A 24499-nucleotide genomic window follows, 5' to 3' on the forward strand; every position below is an offset into this window, starting at 1 on the left:
TACAGGGCTAAAATCCTAAAGGTTTGGTAGCTAAAAACATGCACAGAAAGCAAAAGCAACATGAATACTTAAAAAAGGAAGAACTCAGTTCACTTTACCTGCTGGATGGGATGCAGAGGCCAACAGCACTACACTAAAAAAAAAAAAAAAAATAAAAAATTGGATACTACAGAATTTATGACACAGGCTGAAGACTACAAATTGACAGCTTTGTGTTTGTTTATCCATGGTGAAACTTATTCCAGTTAAGTAGAATAACTGAGACACAAATACCAATTAAAAGAAAACACAAGTTGATTGGAAAGGAATGTCTGGGGTCACCTAATACAATTTGTGACCTGAAGTAGAACTATCACAAATATTTGATGATGCCCTCTGGTTCTGTCTTAAAAAGGCATGTCTCAAAAACCTACCAGCATAGAGATTCCACACCTCTCCAGGTAATTTTCCCAAGGACATTCTACCCTCCCAGCAAAGAAGTTTTTCCTGCTGTCCCATTTTTAAACCACCAAAGTTGCAATGTATGGTTGTTGTTCCACATTATGCTGAATATTGCATGTAGACAAGTTTAAAAACACATGAAAATAAAACCAAGTACCAGCCCAAATTATTCACACTTTCCAGATACAAGTGAACAAGAAAACCAGCTGTGACCAGTTCTTTATCTGAAGTATTATCACTTAGGTTTTCTGAGGTCTTACAAAGACCTCACCCTTTTGAATTTGCAGTATAGGTTGTACAGAGCCTTTTTTAGTGTTACTGATTCTTCTTCTAAATTTCTATTTTTTTTTTTTTTTCACATTTTTCACTCCAAATTGCTTCTAAGGTTAGAGGGCTACAAAAATATTTGGAGGTACTGTGAGATGGGATAAGCATGCACATCTGTAGAGCTACAACTTCTTCCAGTTACCAAGACCATACATCCATGACAAACTCTAAGGACAAGTGGGAGAAGAAGAAAATAGTATCTCAAGAGTTTGCTTCTTGGTACATAGCAAGCACTGCACTTACAGAGGTAAAAAGACGTTCATCAATGTTATGAATGCTCAAGCATTCCAGGCCAACTCCCTTTTCCAGTGTTAACACAGCTACTGTTTCGAAACCTGTCCACTCACAGCTGGTCCCAGCTCTCTGCATGACCAAGCTTCAATGCTTGGTGACCTGCCTTTGGCAAGCTTTGGTGGACCCCAGCATCAGCCACAGAATCACCTGCAGCAAAAGGAACTGCAAAGAGCATGGAAATCCCATGGCCAAGGAAGCCCTGGGGGGAAGCTTGTCACTGAAATCAGCTGTGGAACACAATAGGCTGAAGGAGGAAGGGGTTTATGAGGGACAGACAGGCAGGTATATTAGGCTTCACACTTTATGAATCTTTGAAAGGCTGGTACAGTATGTTCAGATTCTCAATATTTATACATGTTTTTAAAATATGTTATTGCCACAAAGGTATTAAACAAGGCAAAGCAGATCACTTACAATAGGAAATTTGCCCTACCCCTCCTCCCCACACATGGATGCTCTCCCTGTATAGGAAAGCCAAGAGTAATTCAAAATAAACAGGCCCAGTTCCTCGGTTTCCTGGTAAAGAGAGAAAAGGAAGCAAAGGTCTACTGCTTTTGACTGAATAACAGAAAAAATAGGAGACTGACAGGGAAAGTGAAACTGTATCAACAGTGATGAGAAGTAGGGCTAAACCATGTTTCTCCACTTGTTTTTTGAATTACTACATTTTAAGCAAAAACCCACTGAGATTGGGAAATAGTCAGAGAGAAACTTCCTTCTACAACCAAGAGGAATTGATAACCCTAACAGACACCCCAGGTTTTGGTCAAAAAAAAAAAAAAAACAACAGGAGAAAACAAAACCTTCATTTTGAAGTGCAGGGCAGGTTAAGGCAAATGGATTAGATGGCATTACAGCTGCTCTGTAGCCCTGCTCTGAATGAAGCATCTGTGAAAAAGACACGATGATGCTGTAAAACCAGATTAGGGATTCAGAGGCTTCTAGCAGGACAGCCTGGATGGATATGAGGCTGCAGCAAAAACAAATTCCATGTGCCAGATTTCTCTGCTCCTCTTTTTTTCCCCCTGTACTAAATACTGAGGGCTGGGTCACTCGTGGTTTCCTTTCTGGAAAAAAGAGGTTTTGTCAGCAAGAAAAGCAATTTATGCCTGCAAAGCTGCTCTCCCCTATTGTGGAAAATCTACTGCAGCATTTTTAATTCTCAAAAGTGACAGATTAGCAGCTCTTCCAGAAGCCAGATGTAGTTTTGCTGCAGAGAGTAGAGCCTTTACCTCATAACTTTGCCATTTATTCACCACTTGAAATTTGAATTTGAGAATTTGAAATTCTCCTATATCTGTTTTCTCCTCACCAATGGCTGCCAGGTCATCTAGGCAGCTTTGGGAACCAGTTTCAGAGAGAGACAAGTATTGGGATGCACTGAAACTTTCTTGCAGGTTCTTAACAAAAAGTAAAATATCTCTACCTGCCTCAGCATAGGAGAAAGCCCAAGAGGAGCTACAACCTGCTTCTAAGACATTTATGTCTCCCTCAACATGCCAAGCAGGCATTACTACTCCTCCTCTCATGCTACCCCTCAGCAGCTAAGGGGGAGAAATCTGGCTCCCCCTTTGATAAAAAGTGAGGGAACAGACAGGAATAAAAGAAAATGTGAGATTATGAGAAAAAAACCCACTAGGAAGTAGAACACTAATGCAGAAGTCAAGAGTACAGAAAAATACAATACTGCAGCTGAAGAAAGGGGGTGGGATCAAGAGGATTGGAGGATTAGAGGCAGGATCTTGGAAGTATATTGACTCTCTTCTCTTCCTCACTGCCCCAGATGCTTAAACACAAGGGAGGGAGATGAACTGAATGGGACTGGGCACTGAGAAGCAACATTACCCCTCCCTTCTCTGCATAGCACAGCTCTGGAGCTCTGGTTCCCTCCTACACTTGTTCCTGGCCTGGCTCCCTTTTCAAAAGCCATTGAATAATCATGTTGGAAGTGATGAAGTGAGAAGAATGCCAGACTTTCAACATCAGCAAATATTTCTTCAGATCTGTTTGATTCTGGAAAGTTCCCATTCATATACATTTACTTAGTGTGTTCTTTTCTTCCAAACTGTTCCAGATTTCAGTACAAGAAATAGTGCATGGTGTGTAAGGACAGCATATGCTAGGAGACTGCTCATTTCAGTTGCACTTCTGGAAGCATCCAACAGAGCCTTCTCTTATATATATATATATATATTTTTTTTTTTTTTTTTCCTTACTCTAACATATTGGTATATTCTAACATCCAGTAATTTGTGGCAGATCTTTTAATCTGCTTCATGCAGGCAGTCTCTACACTCAGTAGAGTACAACTATGCTTTCATACTGAACTGAGAAATACTTTAAACATAATAATATGAACATTTTTAATATAATGAACACTTTGAACATAATCCTATGTATTTTTCCTATGTGTTAAGAAAAAATTATTCACTAAAAGGCTCTGGAATCAAGCATTGGAATAGGTTGCCCAGGGCAGTGTCTGAGTCACCATCCTTAGAGGTATTTAAGAGACATGTGGAATTTAGGGACAAGGTTCAGTGGTGGGCTTGGTTAATGCACTCAATGACCTTAAGGGTCTTCTCCAACCTAAAAGACTGGATGATTCTAAACACTATCTGGCTGTGCCCATACAGCTACATGTCTGATCTAGGTTAGAAATAAGGAGCTTTAAAGACCTATTAATAATAGTTTTAGGAGGAGAAAGTTGCACTGATACCACACTAGCAAGTTCTTTCATAAATCATAGAATCATACAATCATGCTGGTATAGATAAGACCTCCAGTACACAATTAACTGTCCTGTCCAGAAGGTAGAACTGTAATCCTGTCATGGCCAGAACAGTCCTTGAGAAGGCCTGAGAAGAGGAAGCAGCATATCCCTTAACAAATTCTAAATCACAAAATTTACTGCTGGGCACCCTCTGCCAGAGATAATCAGTAATTCTGACCCAGAGTTGCCTGTGAGGAGTTAGTGCTCATCCAGAGAACATTCCTTTAGTCAGTGATATTTTAAAGTAGTTTTGATTATTTTTTACAGAAATCAAGTTTGTGCTGGGTGCACACAGCTCCACACAGCTCTCAAAAATGCTGAACAGCTTCATCCAGATTTGGTACTTGGCAGTGATCTCCGAGATAACTACATGTGCAGGGGTCTCACACAGAGGCAAGGCCTGCCCCTGCCTCCTGCAACAGGATTCCAGCCCCAGACACTGGAGGAGACACACCATGGAGGTCACAGATGAGGAGAAAATTTCTGCCAAACTTTACACCCTTTCAAACATCATAAGCTATTTTGAAAAAACAAACTCTAAAAGAATTTAGATGTGACTTATCCCATTGTCCATGGTACTACTTGATTTCCCTTGGCAAGATGAGATCCAGATGCTGTGGATTGTGAGCTTCTCTAACACACAGAAATGTATACCCATACAGACCCAAAACAAACAAATAAGCATCCAGTTTGCCACCTCCCTTAGGCCACCTGCTTTCCAGCAAGTTGCTTTGCACCATCATCTTGTGAGCTACGCTGACCTTTAAGCCTCTTCTTGGGGAAAAACTGTGGAAGCTTTGATAACAAATTTTTGCTCTTAAACAGATGCTGAAAATAGCCATCTTCCAATTTGCATAAATCCATTGTTGGATTGTTTGTTAGTTTCTTTTCTGTAAAAAGAACAGTTTTAAACACATATACTGCTGCACTTCACAGTTCCTTAGCGAGAAGTTTCTCCCTTTCAAAAGCTTCCAAATAAATTATCATACTTTTCATGTAATGTGGGACTCCTGCTCTCTGCTGGACACGAGTTCACAGACTTCAAAGGGCCAAGATCATGAACTAACAGAGAACCAGCTCAGCCCTGACTTTTCAATCAAAGCTGAAAAATTAAGACCTTTGGCCAAAATCTGAATTTAAAGGTTCAGGCCTAGACGCAATTTTCAACTAAAATGACATCTGAGAGACAGTCAGGCAGCTGCCAAACGAAAATCAATTGATTTTACTGCTTGGTTCATGATTTCCCTTCAACACAGAGAGGTAGCTACATCTCATTCCAGACTTCATAGGTTATTTCTGCATGTGGCAGCATATTTGCAAATTCCATGACTAATTCTTCCAAAGTTTCAATAAACACACCTACCTTCTTTGTGTAAAATTGATTTGCTTTGCATTTCATAGTAGATGGAAAACAACAACTGACTTAAACAAGAGCCTACTTCAAGCAAACTGATATCCAGATATTGTCCATTAATGGGGCCCTGGTGAATCATAAAGGCAAAATCAGAGGCCTGCATTACTTATTTACAGAAATAGGAGATTTGATTGAACTAAGACAGAAAGAGATACAGTGTTATCATATTGACTATGCTCACAAGACAAATGGGAATTGAAGGAAAAAAACTGTCATACATTGGTGTCCCTGATGTACTTTTATCAAGGATCTTCCATATGGCCAGACAAGAGCATATATCCATCTAATCAAATAGACTAGCACAACTTCACTCTTGATATGCTTATATCAACTTCTGCTCCCTCTTTCACTCCTTCTGATCACAGAAGGAATTTCTTTGAATTTATTTTTCATACTTTGTGTTCCCAAATGACCTTAGGTATGAACCCAAGAAAAGTGGCCAACATATATTAGATGTGATTTTGGATGGAATAAAATTGAATCAAGTCTAGATGCCTTACTTGAAATAAAGCCTCACAAAAACCTAACAGAAGCCATGTACATGGAATGTCCTGGTTTGTGGCTCTTTGAAGAAAGGACTCGATTTTGAAAAGCAAAGGAATCTGGTCAGTGACTCAGACTCTTTCACTAGCTACAAAATAACAAGCCATTCTTCTATCTCCAAATCAGAAAAACAACTGAAAGTCAGAATTACTCAATCCCACTAATGGCACTCTGAACAATCAGTTACTGCTCATGTTTTTTGCACACAGTACTTTTGTAATCACTACCTCCTCTTCTGGCAATTTTGTACAAGTTTTATTTTCTGAAGTGGGGTATTGCCAGGGAGTTACTCTGTAAATATTATTTCTGGAAGTGATAGATCACTTGTGCACATGGTGATTTAAAAATTCATAATTAACACTTTGTTACCTCCTCAGGTGTATATTGGCATGTCCATCTACAACTGGAGCCAAAAAAAATCAGCTGCTAAGCCATTCAGCTTAGCACTGTTCTTTCAGTGAATATCCTGCTAAATAAATGCATTTAAGTAGTGGTAGCTATGAGTTCCCTCAACAAGCCAAGGTTGAAAATGAAAACATAGACCACATAAAACCAGCTCTGGTGTATCAAAGACTTATTAATTTTACCTGAATACATAGTTGATGTACTGTTGGTCCAGATCACTGGGAGAGGATGCAAAGAAAAAAAGGTGGTTTTTTTAGCAATGCACTTCATTTGGTACAAAAGATCAGTATATCAAACAGTAATATACAGTAATACTGTAATGTTACATTATATTAATTTATATAATATATAATAAGGTTAATATTAGGTTATACATTATATTATAATTATATACATTATAAAGATAATATAGTAATAATTTTATCAACACCAATCAATTATCTACCAATTAACCAACATATTCATTTACACAGGATAACACACATTATTTCTATTGTTCCTGTCAGTAGGAGTTTCATTTAAAGTGAAGAAAAAGTGAGACTGATTAAAATTTAGACCCTTTAACCAGAGATAGAAAATAATTTTAAAATAAATAAGCTTATCCATGCATGTATATTATACATCATATGCAGTGTCAACATACCCATCTCCATCCATAAAGAAAACTGCAGATTACAGACACTGTGAACATGCAATGCCACCTGATTCCAAGACTACTATTGTGAGGTTGCAGTTCTAACATGGACATGTAATTAGTGCAAGGTTCCAAGGTGTTTAAGGTACTGAGCCATTCCAGTCCTGTAGTAAGCCACCAGCTGCTGACCGCTTTTGAGACTGTGTCACAAAGGCAGATACTGACAGATTCAAACCATGTAGCTTTCCACATGAACACAGACTAATATTTCGTCTTAACACCTATGCCAGTTAATTAGGGGTTTTTTTCCCAGGGCTGAGTCATCACCCTTGGATAATACACTGTTAATAAAACTGATTCAATGTTCCAGTTAGCAGTATAACTATCATAACCACATGCTGTTGCTACCAACAATAAATAAGGCTCATCTTGCAAGAGAAGTCATTAATGATTAACCAGGAGTGGCCCAGCTCCTGCTGATCATGCAGAGCTCACTACATCACAGTCATCTCTCTTTATGAAAGAATAGAAAAACACATTACCTTAAAGATCCAGGTTTCCACAACTTGTGAAATACTTTGTAAGCCCCTGTAATTGAAATTACATGTGTAATTGCCATATTGTGTGATCATTCTGACAAACAGCTTGTTTGGCCATGGTACTGGCAGACATGGAACCCCTCTGAATTACAGTTTAGCAGCACACCACAAAGGATTCCTAAACCATGAGTAAAATGAACTTACTGCTTCAAATTAATGGTTTTCAAAGTGCTATAAACTCTAAGCACAGTCATGCTTCGTGGTTCTGCTAGTCCTTCTGAGGACATCTTCTAGCTCACAGCAACAACAAAGGAGAGGTCGTGTGTTTATGCATGGGTTTGTGTGTAAATACATACAGAAAAGTGTCACAGAATGGGTTCTTCAGCCCACACAATTTTGGATGTATGTTCTATGATATGTATGATCATCTACATAGAGCTGTCGGGTCTGAGCCATCTTTCCTATTTAAAGGTCTCTCAGCTCTAGTGTCTCCAGACAAACATTCTTGACCCACCCATCTACCTCTTGTTAGCTTTCATTTCTGTCCTGGGTAAAGATTTGAGCACTCATGGAAGAAATGACACAGCTTCAGGCTCTGTTTTCTCATATCCTTTCTTCCAGGCTGTGGGACAATTTTTTTGATTCACAGAGGAAACCAGAATATGAAAAGTCAAGCCAATAGAACACTATGAAATAGATATCCTCAATCCAGCCTCCATTACACAAGTTGAAGGGTAGAACACTCGTCCTTTCTGTAATGCTCTCTCTTGATTTACTATGCAGTACATTAGTTCATCTCTTTGCCCTCTCTCATAGCACGTTCAATCCAGTTGATAGGAAATCTAATTACACAAATAACTCCCAACAGTGATATCAACAACTCTCAAAACCAAGAGAAATGGAAGGCAGCTATATTTTGAGATAAACATTCTGTTGGCACTTCCTACACATTTCAAACGCACAAATGAAGCATTCTGAAGACTCTCTAAGCAATTTTCTGCCTCCATGACCAAGCATTGCTATACAAATGAGACTCCTTGGCTTTGAGAAAGCAAGAACATCACTCATCACAGCAAAATAAGTATTTGAAGTGGAAAATCCATAACTTTTACATTTATATAACTGAGCAAATGTTTACCATATGATATTTCTCAAAAACCACCAAAACTATTTCTTATTTGTATGTTAACTGCATTTCAGATAGGGATCTCTAGACCTTCCTAGACGATAATACATGTAAACATATTACCTCTGCCCTGAAAATTTTATAGTATGAATAGAAGAAATAAAGAAGGAATCATCCCTAATCTGCAGACGATTTAACATATGAATGAGTCACTCACTCAGTATATAGGACAGATAAGAATCAAATACAAGTCCCCTATTATCCACCAAAACACTCCAAAACCAAAAAATTTCCTATTAAATATTACTGCTCTTGTTTTCTTCATATTTTCTAGTCTGGCTGTTTCTAGCTTTTTGGGGAACTACAATTTATCCAAATAAACATTTGGTCTGAAAAAAAAGACAAAAGAAAACCTGATAGGTTATGCAACTTATTGCTAAATTTTTTTAGAAATGCATATGATTGCCTAAAAAACTCCAACATTTCAACATCCTTTCTCTGGGACCACAGTCCATGATATTTTAGTATATTTTTGACAGTTTTTAAATAAAATCTGTGTGTGCAACAAAGCTCTGAGTACAAATTATTGCCTTTTTTTTTTTTATGTTTCTTCTCCCCTCAAAAAGAAATCTCTCTCAGTAGGCAACCATCAAAAAACAACCAGAAAAGCTTAGTGCTGATTAAAATTGTATGTGCATTTTCTCATCCACTGTTAACAGAGTGCAATATGCAGTGTGTTCTGTTTTTGTTTTCAACATAAAAGCTATAAAAAGAATGCACTTTCTTATATTTACTGATCTCCATTCTTTCTAAGTGCTTCTGACATACAGAGTCTCAAATATCAGTATCTACATAATAAAGCTGGTTTCTCTAATACATTTACTCTTCCTAATTCCTTTTCTAGAAGAAAATTACTTACCAACACAGATCAAGTGAATTAGAGCCCATAAATATCCATTTGGATCAAACTGCAATAAAGAACATCTACATAAATAAAAGCACGAACATGTAAACATACATATTGCAATTTCCCTGCAGTTAGATTGGCAAAGCAAGTACAGCGAGTGGGAGCTGTGCTACAAAGAAAGGGAAGATGACTAAAGAAGACTAGGAAGACTGAAATTCTTCCTGGCACCCTCAGAAACCTGGCATATGCCAATTATGCAGGCTCTCAGCTCGTCTCAGCAAGGATAATTCTATTTCAGATGTGAACACTGATTTCCAGACTCATCTGACTTCAGATATTAACTGAGGTATCTAAAGCAAGGAAGCAGCTTTCCTAAGGCTCCAAAAGAGAATCTCCAGTGATTAGATCTTTCCTGAATGGAGCACTCTCTGGAGGCACCTCCTTTCCTTCTCAGGTAGCTACAGAAAGATTGAACAGTGAATACAAAACTAACTCAGGAAATTCCTGAAAGTACACACAACTAACTCAAACCTAAGTGATTTGCTGTAAGCACTGTTAAGAAGAAAAACTGTGGTTTCCCCAGCCACCACCTGAGCTGTATGTCCACACTGCTCAGAGGTTTTACCATGATGCAGACACAGTAAACCCAGCAAGACTACATCACAGCAACAGGAAACATTTACAATCCCTTTGCTGGAATCCTTCTCTAGCTTACCAGTAAAAAGATGCATCCCTCCTATGCTAACATCAAGGCCTAGCTCAAGCTGCTATACAAAGCAGAACTCACCTCTGTGTCACACAAAGGAAGGCACACTGCTGCTGCCAGGAGGAACAGCACACTGTGGAGAAGAGAAAGGGGAAAAAAAAAAAAAAAAAAGAAAAGCAAGACCAAAAGTTTTCAACCTGGATTTCTACTTCCAGCAAAGTAGAGGCAATTCCACTCAATTACTCAATTTTACACTGACAATTAACTTGTTTAATTTTCTTATTCCATGTTTAAAAAATAATTTCTGCCACCAAAATTTTTACATAAGGCATTCTTCATAACTTGTACACAGCAAAGTTTTATGGGAAAAGAAGCAACACAAAACACCTCAGAAGTGATATTAAGCAAGGTTTTTTTGGTAGAGAATATTTTTCTTCACTAGCCATCTGGCTTCTCTAGGCTTTTTCAAAAAGCCAAAATCAGAGAATTTCTGGCTGTATGGCTACCAAAAAGTTTTTTCATTGAGACTAATTGCCTGTTACAGCAATTCCAGCAGATGAGACTCCATAACAAGTGACATTGTTACTCCAGAGCACAGAGCAAGGTGGAATTGACTGGTATATACTGGAAATGTCTTAAGGACAGCACAAGTCCTCTCCTAGTCCACCAACTTAAGCTAAATAAATTCTTAACCTGTGGCTGAGTCAGTATTTCTTTAAGCTACAGGGAATACACTGTGGAATTTCTGTGGACTGTCACTATTAATATTAACATACACTTGGTTTTGCAGCTTATTTTCCTACTCTCTAAGGGCATGGGAAAAGACAGAATAAAGATTATTTTTAAATGGTATCCTTGACAATAATCCAGTGGTGAAGACAAGGCCACATAGTCAGATAATGGAAACAACAGGAAGAAATTAGGAAGATAATGCCTCTAAGTACACTAAATAATAACCCAACATTATCCATTCTAAAGTACAGCTAAAAGATTACAGGATGTGGAAGACAGCAAATATCCATTCTTCAAGGAGATGTAGGGGCATAGAACTGAAATTTTAACACATGACTGGTTGACTTCTGTTTGTCCCTTTTCATCTCTTTTTTGAAGCTTAAACAACCAGGGCCACCAAGGGTTGGTAGTTGTGCAGCTTAATATCACAGAATCATCAGGTTGGAAGAGATCTTCAAGATCATCTGTCCACCTGTCAACCCAGTGCCACCATGATCACCCTAAACCATATCCCCAAGTGCCACATCTTGAGCACTTCCAGAGATGGTGACTCCACCATCTCCCTGGGCAATTTATTCCAATGCCAAACCACTTTTGTAGTGTTTTTTTTTTTTCTAATATCTAATCTGAACTTCCCCTGGTGCAATTAAAGGCCACTTCCTCTTGTCCCTTCATTTGAGAAACGGCAGAAGAGACTGACCCCCTCCTCGCTATGAATGATTCTAGCAGAAATGGGTCTCATTTACCTTTCATTTCTAAGGCAGGGAATTTTTAGCTACTTTCTAACACACTAATTATCTTTCTCTTACTGTTTACGATTATCCACTGGAAGTTCAAACCTTCCAAGCTTTTCCAAAAGCATTGTTATGGGCTGTTTTATCATTAATTTCATTTTTGTAAGGAGAAAAAACATATCAAACTATTCAAGCAATTGCTAAAAAAAAAAAAATTAAAATATGTAATTACTCCTATGTTGCAACTTAGGCTCACTGCCCACAGGAATGTGCCTTACATTCTTCATTGTTTTGGTGTGCCATTATCTGAAGCAAATACAGAAGCCGGAGCCCAAACAAGTCTGAATCTGAATCTGAGTAGTTTTAAAAGCTTACCTACAGACTTTCAGATGAGAAGTCTGCTGTAAAAAAGAAAGTATGATTAAAACATTAAAATTTAATTATAAAAATGGTAAAGCAGTGTTTTCTCCTTCCAAAAACTAGAAAGTGATGACAGCTGATCTTACTGCACCATACACATTAAAACTGCAATTAGCAGCACTCAAAATTTGAGCACTGCTTAGCAAATTTAACTTGATAAAGAAGAATCAGGATTATGGATCAGCCTACTTCACCTTGATTTATATTTTCAGATTACTTACCAGCAAGTAAACTTAAAACCAGACATGAACTTTATACCCGCTCCTCAAACTTGACTTGAATTGTACCAAAACTGTGAAATTATATGCACTCAAATATTGAGTTTTACTAATTAGGCACTACCTCATACAAACCAATCTTGATTTAAACTTCCAATTAAGTTTTCCCAATATTTTCATATGAAATTATTCCTGAGGAGCTTTCTGTTAGGCCTGTGTTTACATTATCCTGTCTGGAGTGCTTTTGTTTTAAAGAGAGGAGTCATAATCTTGTGACATAGAAGGAAAATATGAAACACTTTGACAGAGACACTAATCAGAGGACAATGACACAGGGACATGCCATGGTACACACTGCTATGTCCCTTAGGCATAACCTTAGTGATCTCTTCTGTTTGTTAGATGAAGTAAACACCCATTTATCTGTCTTCTAAACAGAAAACAGTTATAATGAATGGAAGATGCCTTTCACAGCAAGCCAGAGGCCACTGCAGAAAAAACTTTGTGATGAATGATTTCCCAGTGTCAGCTCACACAACAACTCTGTAGTCAGTAAGAAAAACATTTCAAAAAAAAAAGAAAAACATTTCAAAAAAAGCCTAAAAAGAAGGCTCCGAATGCAGTTTGTAAGGAAAAAAAAAACCAAAAAAAACAACCTAGTTCTTGAAAAAGGGTATAAGAGTTATTCTCCAGACTTTCATAGGGGCAAAATCTCTAGCATTCAAAACAAATTCAAAAATGCACCGTTCCTCCTGCATTTTTTATGGAGATGTGACCTATCTGTAATTATACAATACACAAGATCTATTATACTGATTAGATCTAAGGGCATAGTCCTCATTCCTCTCAGCTCAAACAATGAGATTTTTATGTGGGGCATAAGAGAGAGGGAATATTAATTTTCAAAAGCAAAAGATAAGCAGGACCAAGCCAGTCTTAAAAATGCAGCTCAAACTGGTGATATATATTTCATCAAATAAGGAGAAAGGAAACATCAGCATAGATACTTGTCAACAGCAAAAAGCTCTCTCAGGGTCTCATTAATGAATTGCTATTACAGTGAGTCCAGAAAAGTACATGGCACTAATGCCTGTATTAAGAAAAATTAGGTATTTTGTTCTGGGGCAGTTCTATCATAGACTAATAGATCAATTACCTCTTTCTGCACAAACTTCTGGAACCCACAGGTTATGACTTCTGCTGCGTTGTGCACAGTGAGGAACACCGGGATTGGCTGCCATGGGGAGAGAACAAAAATGCTCAAATCAACCCAGAGCAGTCATACACATAGGAAGGGGCACTCCTCCTAGAAACAGCTGTCCCACATGTCTGTGGTTTGGGGTTTTGTTCTGGAAGCTGTAAACCCATGCCACATCACCTAAAAGAGACTTAACCCATTCCAATCACTAGCACATGGGCAAAAGGCATCTTTAAATGCAGACCCTCCTGCAGACCTGCTTGCTGTGTCTCCCACAGCTGAGTGCTCAGTAAGTTTGTTTGTACCCAGCTACCCCAGTAAGATTTGCTCCAGGTTTCAGTCTCTAATTTTCCCTCTCTGGTCCAGGATCTCCAGCCTCCACAGCAAACAGTTCTCATTTGTTGTCCCATCTCTCTCTGCTGGTACTAAGAATACAGTTTGACTCCTAGCAACAGATTTGTGGGCAAGACAATTTTAGGTGATTGCTTTCAGTTATTGCTAGGAAGAGCTGCCCAAAATTAGGATAGAAATGCAATAGTTCATACACAATGATGTTGAAATTATACCCACTGAGGTATCTGGACACCATCCCAACATGAAATCATTAAGAAACAAACCCCAATGATAACAATAATGAATCAAACACCCATTGCCCCAGGCAAACCCAACCAGAATTAGTGGTTCATAATACTTCCTCCTCCAAATCAGATCCATGGTCTCTCTGACAGCTGAAACAGAAGCAATTCCCAACTCTGATTAAGATAATCTAAAGACTAAGCCATTTTAGGAAGCAGTATTTCCCCACTCGTGTATGGTATTTAAATCACAGTAGCAGAGAATGAATTAATTTATCAGTAATGTCCAAACTTTTAAGTACCAGGTGATATAAGCAGCAAATATCTCTCAAATATGACTTTGCATATTTTCTGTAATTTTCTTTTCTTTACATGTTAGAGAAAAGAAGCCAGATAAGCATTGCTGATTAAACATTTTAAGTCATAATGACAACTGGAGTAGGTCCATAGTCACAACAGTTGCCCCAAAATAAGAATGGAAATCACACAAACACAACTGGCATGAAGTTGCTGGACCCAGCTTCACTGGTACTGAAAACCAATTCTCAACCCTGTTCCTGGATAACTGAGAACATAAACCCAGAAGTATTAAACATAAAAGTACTCTGAGCTTGACACAGTAATAGGAAATATAAGAAATGCCCATTAACAAGGAAAGTTGACAGCAGGATTTGCATTCTTCCCTTTGTGAAAGCCAATTTGTTGGGTTTTTCTTTCCTCCCTTCTGCTTTTGGCTCTTCCAAATGTGTTTTGGAGCCAACAATGGCTCCAGTTTGCCTAGACCACTTAACCTTCTCCATATGTCTATTGACTTTGATGCAAGTATTTCTTAAATTTGTGAGTGGGCTTAATGCTCATAAAAAGAAAGGTTTACTGGTTAGGCAGGCAGGGTGAATACACTCTGAACAAATCTCCTCTCATGCCTCTGCATACTTTTTTTAATCATCACAGTCCAGAGCTAAGCAGTCCTCCTCCAGTTCTAGCCCTGAATCCTTGGTCTGGGGAGATTGCCAGCATCTCTAGGAAGAGGCACAAACAGAGATTAAAGTTGTAGCTTTGCCAGTATACAGGAGTGTTTGAAAGTGGGTCCCCTTGGATTTGATAATAAAAGTACACATAATTTCTGCTTTAGAAATAAACCCACTTAATTAAAATATGCTGTTGAGATGAGCCAATTCAGCTATGAGTTTGGTAGAGTCCACTTTTATTTTCAGTGTGTCATAAAATTGTTGTAGACAAAGTTATTGTAAGAAAAACTTCTACATAGGATTGAATTTAGCCCCACCACAATAATAATTACAGCCTAAGACCGCTTTTCATTTTGTCTTGCCTTGTAAAATTAGAATTAGATCTCTAAATCCCCATTCATGTACAACAAAAACCATTAAGAAATGTGAGATGCTCCATAAGAAAGGTTTGGGATACAAGTCAAAACCCTTCACAGCCATTGCAGTGCAGTTCACTCATGAATGACCAAAGCAGGAACAGGAGGTAAATACAGTAACTTGCAGGATGACCAGGAAGTAAGAAGAAATAACAGAGAGGATGTGATTCTTAACTTCTCCACCACCCAGGTGAGCAAGGAGAAAAGAGGCTGCTGCCAAGGCTTCATTGGTGCTTCCAGACAGGGCTTTCCTTATGGGACTTTGCTTGCCTTACACTAAAGAAGGCAAGTGGAACTTCCTTTGACAAGGAAGCAAGAGGAAGCAAATGCAATCACACTGAGAGAGAACTGATCTGGGAGCATGGGGCTTCTGAGCACATGCCTTCCCAAGATTATTTGTGTCCAAGATAAGGACCCCAACCTTGCTTACAAGGATAGAGACCTCCTGTTCTTTTCTCTCTATCTCTCTACTGTGATTTTCAAGGGATCTCTACAATCAGAATCTGGTAAAAAATGTCCCTTTTGATCCTGTTTGGGGCTGAGGAGGTGACAGGGGCAAGCTGGCTCTGGAGCTCCATTAAGATGCATTGACAGAATGCAGAAGGGAACTAGGGCAGGATCTGAGCTTGCAGACTGCACAACAGCAGCAAAATATTGTTATTTAAAAAAAAAAGCGCCACCAATTTATTTTACTTTTTTTAGAGAAGACTATATAATTTAAGCATAAAGCATTCAAGTTTCATGAAAGGAGATTTGGGATTCTGTAAACATTTGGTAAATTTCTGTGATGCAAATGAACCCTAAAATTGAGTAATCTAACCCTTCCCATAATCTCTTTCCAACTTTCTATTTATTTTTTCAAATCCTGCAAAGAATCAAAACCTTCTCACTAAAATAGTCTTCATCAGTTTCCTGGAAGGATTTCCCACAGATCCCACAAACTTGTTCCTCCTTTTGCAAAGTTACAGCTACTGATTTCTTCAGCATCTTCCCTACCTTTACAATTCAGATCACTGAGGATCTCTTCAGTAAAACACTAAGTGCTCTGTAGAGATGCTGAGTCCTTCAGACTGTCACAGAGATGCTTTTAGATGCTTAGCAGGATTGGACCGCGGCATTAGCTCCACTAAGAAAGGATCTATTATTTAAAGTCCTCCTCCCTCCTTCTCCCTCAACCCAGGAACAGCATTAAACACCATGTATGAAGGGAATGGTCTTTGTTTACAAAGCAGAGGTAATAAAGGGCTGACTTCTACTGGTTCGTTTCTTACCAATCTAGACAGTGCCCTGGAGCCGGCATAAATAATGCCCACAAAAAGTACTGAGGCAGGAAGCCATGACAGGATTTCAGACCTGTGAAAGCAATTAAAATCCCATTATTTCACCACATTCTGTTTACAAACAGAAAGCAACAGTTGCTTGCAAGGAATGTAATAATATGTATATATGTACATTAATTTCAAACATGTGCATGTTAAAGTCAGTATCAAATTGCTCAGTATTCCTCCCATTTACTAAGGAGTCCAAATTAGAAATTATTCATTTTGTCTAATCCAAGAGAGGAACTAACTGCAGATATATTTTCTTTGTTTTACTCTTTCCCTGGCTCCTCTCCCTCCAAAATCATGTTGGTTTTTGGTTTTTTCCCTCCTTCAGAAATTACTGCCACTGGTATTAAAGGAAAGACATTTCAACTAATTTCCTTGATGTTCTGTGAAAGGAACGAAACCTGACAAATGAAGGCATAAAATGGCTCACTTGCACAGACAGCACACATTTTCACTATCTACAAATACACTGGGCCACCCACACATTCATTTCCCAGCCAGATTTACAAAGAGATTCTTCCTAAAGATCAGATTGTCTCTGTGGAAGCCTATCTCTTGAGATTTCCTAATCATATTCCTTTGACTAAGCCAAACTGCTAGAGGCAGTTTGACAACTAATGGAGGAATGAAGTCATCAGATTGATCTGATTAATTTTTTTAGCCATGGTTACTGCAGTAGGGTCAGGTTTCAGTTCTAAGAAGGGGCTTCAGAACTTGCATTTCTCCTATTTTTGATCTTGTTACTTAAGGGAAAAAAGGGATCAGGTAGGTGGTAAATTTCAGAGAGAATAATGTAAGATTTTTGGCAAGGGAAGAAAAGAGTAGCTGTGAGGTAAAGGCCTGAATCAAGGGCTTCCCAGGACTGAAGACATGGCTGCCCCATCACTCTTCCCAGCCTTGGAATTAAAGTGGAGAAAATGTTAATGGGCAGTGCTGGTTCTCAAAACAAAACCAAACTGCTTGTTCTCAAAGCAAAACCAAACTCCGTAGTTTGCACTACACTTCCAATTAACATGTAAAACTTGAATGTAATTGTAGATACTGGTACACCAGCACATTTCATGGGACACAAGAAAACAGACCACTAAACAATTAAATCAGAATAGTATGAATAAAGATAAAACACGCACAAAGATTCATGTAATCACAGACTAGGGAAAAACCATAAATACCACATTTCCTCTGTTATTATACACATAATTTTCCAAGACAACAAAAACCCAGGGTCACAAAAATAGTGTTTAGATCCTTTAACTGGCATAAATATTTGCCCTGGGTTTTCTTGACTAGCCTCCATAAATTTTTATAAAAACTCTGTTCCTTTTGAGGTTATTGACTTCAACTGGAGTCTCATCAAGTCCAAGATCTAATACTGTCATACCTCATTACCAATGAATTCACATCAGACACCAACAAAAATACCCCTGCACTATTGGAACAGCAACAAATTGAAGAAAGGGGAGGGAAGAAAAGAAAGTAGCTCTGGGAAGATAAAAGGAACACACAATAAAAAACAAATTTTCATTTAGAACATAAAAATATCACTCTTTCATGTTCCCCATCACTAAATTGTAAGAATCCCAAATATGTCTTCATCTCCAATGCAATTCTGCGAAGTGTAATGGAAAAGGACTTCAGATGCTTTTTCCATGATGTAAGGGTAGAATTTTATGCTGCCAAGTGGGAATTTCAGGACTGAAAAAGAATGCACGGATGTTTGATGTAACGTGTCAGCATCAACAATCTGTCTTGTATGTAAACCAATTAGCAGCTTCTCCTGCTGGCAATACACTGATGTACATGCAAAGTAGGAAGAGAACTGATGAGTTTGTGGTTGTTGTAGGGCTAAATCCAAATCCCATGATAGGCAATGGGTAGGTTCCCCCAAACAACACTTAAAGAAAGGCTCAGAGCTGCTGCTTAGATAAGGGTGAAATGCAGCACTGCAAGAAATGCCAATCAGAACACATCAGACTTATGTGCCTACAAGGATTAGGCAGAAGCTGGGCAGACTGGAAGCATTATGCAGATGCTGCATGTTCCTCTGTGCTCCGCAGAGCCCTTGTTTTGGATAAAAGCTTTGCAGACAGTCAACATTTGCTGTTTAGAAGCAATGAGGGAAAGTTCCTTACATTATATCCTGAGGGCAAGAAGAGGCAAAGCAGGTTATCCATAAAATCTGAGTGAGATTACTCGAAATAATAAGTTTTTATTTGGTCTTTATAGTGAGGTTAGTATTGTGGACTTTAGACAAAGGGCAATGATCTCTATGCAATAACTTAATTGTGCTGAGACACTTTGGGATACCCTGAACTGGCTCAGAAAGTATATGAGATCAGTCCATGTGACAGAAAAATCGAGACTTTGTGGACATAAACAAACAAATGGATGGCAGTTAATTATTTGAAGCATTTGAGACTGAAGACTGGCTATGATACTCGTAAGTATCCTGCACATAGAAAAAACCCTCCCCTCTAACCAACAGATAGATTCAGAGACAGGTATTGCGTCAGGGGGGATGGAAATGTCCATATCCCAGTAGTAGCACTAAAATCACCTTTGCATGTTATGCTTGTTTGTTTGCTTGTTTGCTGGTGAGGTTTTTTTTTGTTGGCAGTGCTTTGGAGGTTTAGAGGGTTTCCATGTTTGGAGTTTTGGGCTGCTTTCTGGTTTGGCTTTTTTTTTTTGTTTTGTTTTGTTTTTGTTTTTTTGATTTTTGGGGTTTTTTTGGGTTTGGTTTTGTTTTTTTTTTAATACAGGAGATGTTACAAATCCACCTCTGCAAAGCAATAAAGCATGTGCCTAATATTTGTGAAGAAAGGCAGGCTTAAACTCATGCTTAAATAGCTGGATGAATTATAGTCAAAGCATGTAAATTAATTCTGCTTGTTCCATTCAGTCTATTCTAGAACAGGTATTCTATATTAACCAAGCTAACGAAGAGGTTTCTCAAGAGGGATTTCAATCCCTTTCCCTACAGTGTGCTGACATCTAGTGGCCTCAAGTCTCCAGGGTCAAAACATGAACTAATTTTTCATCCAAGCCTTTCTTAGGTAAAAACAACCTCTTCAACAACAGCGAGTCGTTTTTGTCCTCTATTTTCTTTAATGTCTTCTCAGGTTCTGAAAAGACAAAAGTGTCTTTTCCAAACCAGGAAAAAAACCCATTCAACTTCTTCAATTTCATGATTTGAAGCAGAAGTAATCATTACTGTAGAAAAGCTGAACTATAAAAGGACATTACTGATGGCTTCTAGACTGTTTTGTGATGACAAAATCTGCATAAACAACATGAATTTGATAATAATATATATATGTACCAGTAACTGCCAGTAAAGCAAGGTTTGAGCCCTAATCCTGTCTCTACCAAAGTCACTGACAGCTTTTATGATATCCTCAGTTTATTGCAGCTATGAAATAGGAAACTGAATTCTGTTTTCATTTACGACCTCACTTATATTTCCATAGTGATGTAATCACTTGTATGGACATGAAAACAGAACACAGCCTGGTTTTTCTGACATACTCACAGGATTTCATTCCAAGTGAGGAGATTCAATTTTTCAAGCCAACTGTTTGAATCTCAAACAGAAAGTTCATCAGTCATCACTTGCTAATACAGAATCACTGAGAAAAGTTACATTAGAAGGGGTGTCTGTCAGTCAATTAGTCCAAACTCTTCCAGCTTCAGAGTCAAGTCACATTACTCAGGTCATTGCCCAGGAAGGTTTTTAGTATCTCCTGAGATGAAGATCCAATGATTGCTGTGGGCATACATCTTCTAAATGACACCATTTTGCACAATAAAAAAGATGCTGCATTCCATACTGCAGAATGGATCCACCTGAGCAGAGTACAGCACCACTCTTCTGAATTGTGCTGTCACACTCAGTTCAAGCAGATGATCTTTGTCTACAAAGCACATTTAATTTGGAGTTTTATTGTTAACATCAGTTAGGAAAAGGCAAATGATCTCCATTTATGTGGCACAGCTCTCAGATCCCATTCGCAGACTTCACAGCCCTGAGGGTTTTGCGGAAGATTGTGTCAATGCTCTTAAATAACATTACCAAGGTTTCTCTTACAATACTAAGAAACAATCCAGGGAAGAGATTGTTTCTTAGGGACAGATGTTTGGATATGACATCCTTATTGTTTTCACTATGGGCTTTTTGGTTGTCTTACAAGGTTAAATTAAATCCACTTTATAAAAGTAGTCGGATTAAGTGTGAGTCATTGAACACCCATTTAACTAAAATGTGAGTTCTCTTCTACATCTGTGAAGCAGAACACCCACACCTCCGCATACATCAAACTCTATTTTTGCCAGTTAATAACATCCATGACCAACTTAACTATGTTTTAATCCAGCTACAGAAAATAAGTGTTTGGCAGGTACCAAAAAACCTACAGACTTTTACCTTGAACACAAGTTTATCTCCACCCAGCCCAGCTTCCAGGAGATGTGAAGCAGAAGGCCACCCACCAATGTTTGCCACCTGAAACAGAATGACACTAGGAAATAATATGTGAGGCCTCAGGAATATGTGCAGATAATTTAGAATAAGTAGCAAGTAATGCACACCAATTTCTTTTACACTTTAAAATAAGTTATCAGCTTTCTTCTTCCTTAAGCTAGTGGTTTTCAGAGAGGTGTTCCATGTTTCTTGGGTGAAAATCCTTGAATACCTACCACAGTTTAGACAGAGATCTTGTATTATAATGTTAAATGACATTAACATCCATAACAGATATAGAAGTGGGCTTATTTATGACTCCCATTCATTGCAATGCATTTAGCAATATTTCAAATCTTTCTCACACATACACAAATAAACAAATATTCACTCTATGCAGTACTAGTGCATGGTGGTAAATATTCTATGCTACTATTACAGCTCACTTCACCTTTTTTTTGGATGAAGAGCACATGAGAGCTTAAAAGCCAGGTTTCCCTGACATTTGCTGCAGGTTTGACTGTGCTCTATCCAAGCCAATGGTGAAATCCCATCTGCTTTATTGTGAAAATTTTCCTCTTGTCTCAAGTTTTAAGGACAGAAGTTATTGACAGTTTCAGATGCTTAGGACTATGCAGTATAGTCTTAGATTATACAGGGAACAAAACCAAGGACAATGAACAGTAACAGCATGAACTGAGAATGGCATTCTTTTCCTCTTTGCTCATCTGTCACAGGTCTAAATGAAAGCACATCTGAGCCATTAAAAAAATTCCAAGGAAAGGTCACTTTTAAAAGCCAGAACTTGGGGAAAGATATTAAGATGCTAATATTAAGATATTAAATGCATTCCCAAATAATGGAAAAAGGTAATAACTGTGGTAACACAGATGCCATAAGGCAGTTGCTTGCCATTGAAATACACTTTTCTGTTGTTTTACATCTATTTTACACAAATTACTCAAAACCCTCTCCCCATATGATAAAATCCTTGTGCAAGAGACAGTCTCTGTGTGTGTGCCAAAACTGAAGAAAGCATTCACTGAGCTTTGAATCAATAGATTCAAAGTAAGTGGAGATTCCCAAGGCAATTATTCCTAGAGTTGATTGTAGTCCTGGGACTGCAAGTCAGGCAAAAATGTAAGCCATGCTAAGCAGCAGAAGAGAAAGTAAAGATACCCAGTGTCTGCAGATTTTTAACACAATCTCAAAAATAGGGGAAGTCTTGGCTCTAAGAGGCCAGATTTTCACTAAATGTCTCATCAACAGCATTGATGGTATATATGGACATTTGTCAAAACATTTAATTTCTAATTACAGTCATTAAGATATGATAGTGACTCATGATGCAGACTTACAACCAAGGCTAAGCATGAAAAGAAGGAACATGGTATTTGTGAATGCCTAAAGATCGTTTTGAGGTTGGTTTTCTCTAGCACAGCAAAAGAATGCACCATGAATGCATATTTTCCACATTTTCCTCTCTTCCAAAGAAGAGAGATTGTACTGTAATTGCTACTTTTCTATGCTGAAGCTTAGGATTTTAAGGAAAATGAGAAATTATGGACTCTACATATCTCAATTACATCACCTCCATGATGTTTAAAAATTAACTAAGACACATTAATGAATGCTTTATTAAGGCTTCATGAAGCATGTTTTCTAGACAGCAAAAGCCAGTAAGAACAAGAAATAGTAAAGTTAGCTTCAGCATGGAACAGCAAAATGTTAAAGTCATTTTTCAAACCACAATTCTTAAAACCATACTTACCCTTGAAAAAGGGTAGGGTAGGTAAATTGCAGGACAGACAGGACATACTGGAAAACAAATAACAAATTAATGGACATCAAACATCTACAGTTCATAATATTAGCAAACAATCACAAGCAACAAAACAAACACAAAAAGTTGTCATTTTGCCTTATTTTGGTAGAAAAGACAAAAAAATGTTTAGTAATTTCACTTGTGGTGTATTTCCTCCCCCTTCCCTCACAGGGCTGCACTATGATCTCCCAAATGCTTTATAGGCCTCAATCTTGATGACAGCATCTGGGCTAAGTTCCACTTGAGCTTTTCAGAAGCACTGTTGGCTCTCAGGAACTTAATGATGTCCAGTGAGCTCCTACTTTTTAACAAACAGCCTTGGAGATCAATTTTTCTTGCCTGTATAAGAACTCAATTTATAAGAGCCCATAAGAACATTTTTATTGTTGAACTTTCAAAGAATGTTACCAACCCGCATTGAGGCCAGGAAGGAAAATCACTTTGTCAAAACCCAACTCTCTTGTGACCGTATAAACAGCAGTCCTGAGTGTGACCCTTTAAGCTCTCCTGGATCATAGCAGGATGCAACCAGCATCCTCCCTCTGAGTGGGACACCTCTCAGAGCCAGCTAGTTTGCTACACTTGGAAGATCTCTGAAGGACGATGATGGATCCTGGGCTGATACCATCCACTCCTCAAGACTCAACCCTTTGCTCATGAAGAAGATGCAAGGACATCCAAAGTGACTACTTCACTGAATTTGAGGGGAATTTCTCCTGGGTATACCTTGTACATGTCCCTTTAGGTCTGAGTGTGTGTGAATGTGGATATGCTGTAGCAAATTCATTATGAATATTGCTCTCTTTGATTCTTAAGTACATTAGGTTTGTAAGATAGTGAATCACTGTCGTGCCTGTATTAAATTCTATATGAATCTTTTGTTAAATTGTTGAAATTAAGCTTTTGATTAAGAGCTGCTATGTTTAAGTGCTGTTATAACCTTTAGACTAAACCACTGATCAAACCTGGAGTTACATTTGGCAAGTGGGTCCACTATGAATGCTGTGATTCACTGTGTCTTATTCCCTTTCCTGTTCTTACTTCCATGCAGACAACTTTTGGTTTAATGATTTATAGATTGATTGATTTTAGTTTGATTTTTCTCTCTCTGCTCTAAGTATCTAATAATGATGTCATAGATGTAATGATGTAGTAATGCAATAATGATGTAATTATGTAATAATGTAGTATTGATGGCAATAGAATGAACCTCACCAACAAACTTTATTGTGATTTCACTTTAATATTAAATCTGCTTTTGCCCATCCCTTTACCGGCGATTCTCTGAGTTACCTAAGCCACTCATTCGTTACACTTCCCCCGCCAGAACTGCTGGACCCTGCCTCAGTCACTGTGGAAAGTAACAGACACTAAAGTACAGGAGGCATGGAGTGGACACACTGAAAAATGGAGAAGGCTGTCATCTGAATTGCACTTTCTAAACACAGTCCATACATCACACTGAATGGAAAAGGATTAAAAGGAACAAAAAGCCATAAGCACCAGTCAATTAAAATCATATC

General features: G+C 38.2%; 1 protein-coding gene across 3 annotated transcripts in view; it reads right to left on the minus strand.

Annotated features, from left to right (window-relative positions):
- Window positions 1-24499, minus strand: part of TMEM241 (transmembrane protein 241) — an 80209-nt gene that overhangs the window by 53627 nt on the left and 2083 nt on the right. For 2 of the 3 annotated variants that reach the window (XM_059859284.1, XM_059859268.1), the window contains exons 2-11: window positions 22923-22969; window positions 21116-21193; window positions 16639-16720; window positions 13367-13444; window positions 11948-11973; window positions 10188-10239; window positions 9413-9461; window positions 7371-7416; window positions 6377-6412; window positions 99-133 (exon numbers count right to left, since the gene is read on the minus strand). In XM_059859284.1, the coding sequence (XP_059715267.1) occupies window positions 99-133; window positions 6377-6412; window positions 7371-7416; window positions 9413-9461; window positions 10188-10239; window positions 11948-11973; window positions 13367-13444; window positions 16639-16720; window positions 21116-21193; window positions 22923-22969 (529 nt within the window). The remainder of the gene's footprint in view (window positions 1-98; window positions 134-6376; window positions 6413-7370; window positions 7417-9412; window positions 9462-10187; window positions 10240-11947; window positions 11974-13366; window positions 13445-16638; window positions 16721-21115; window positions 21194-22922; window positions 22970-24499) is intronic. The other variant, XM_059859275.1, reaches the window with a different exon arrangement.

This window comes from Haemorhous mexicanus, chromosome 1 (genome assembly GCF_027477595.1).
Source record: "Haemorhous mexicanus isolate bHaeMex1 chromosome 1, bHaeMex1.pri, whole genome shotgun sequence".
NCBI lineage: Eukaryota > Metazoa > Chordata > Aves > Passeriformes > Fringillidae > Haemorhous > Haemorhous mexicanus.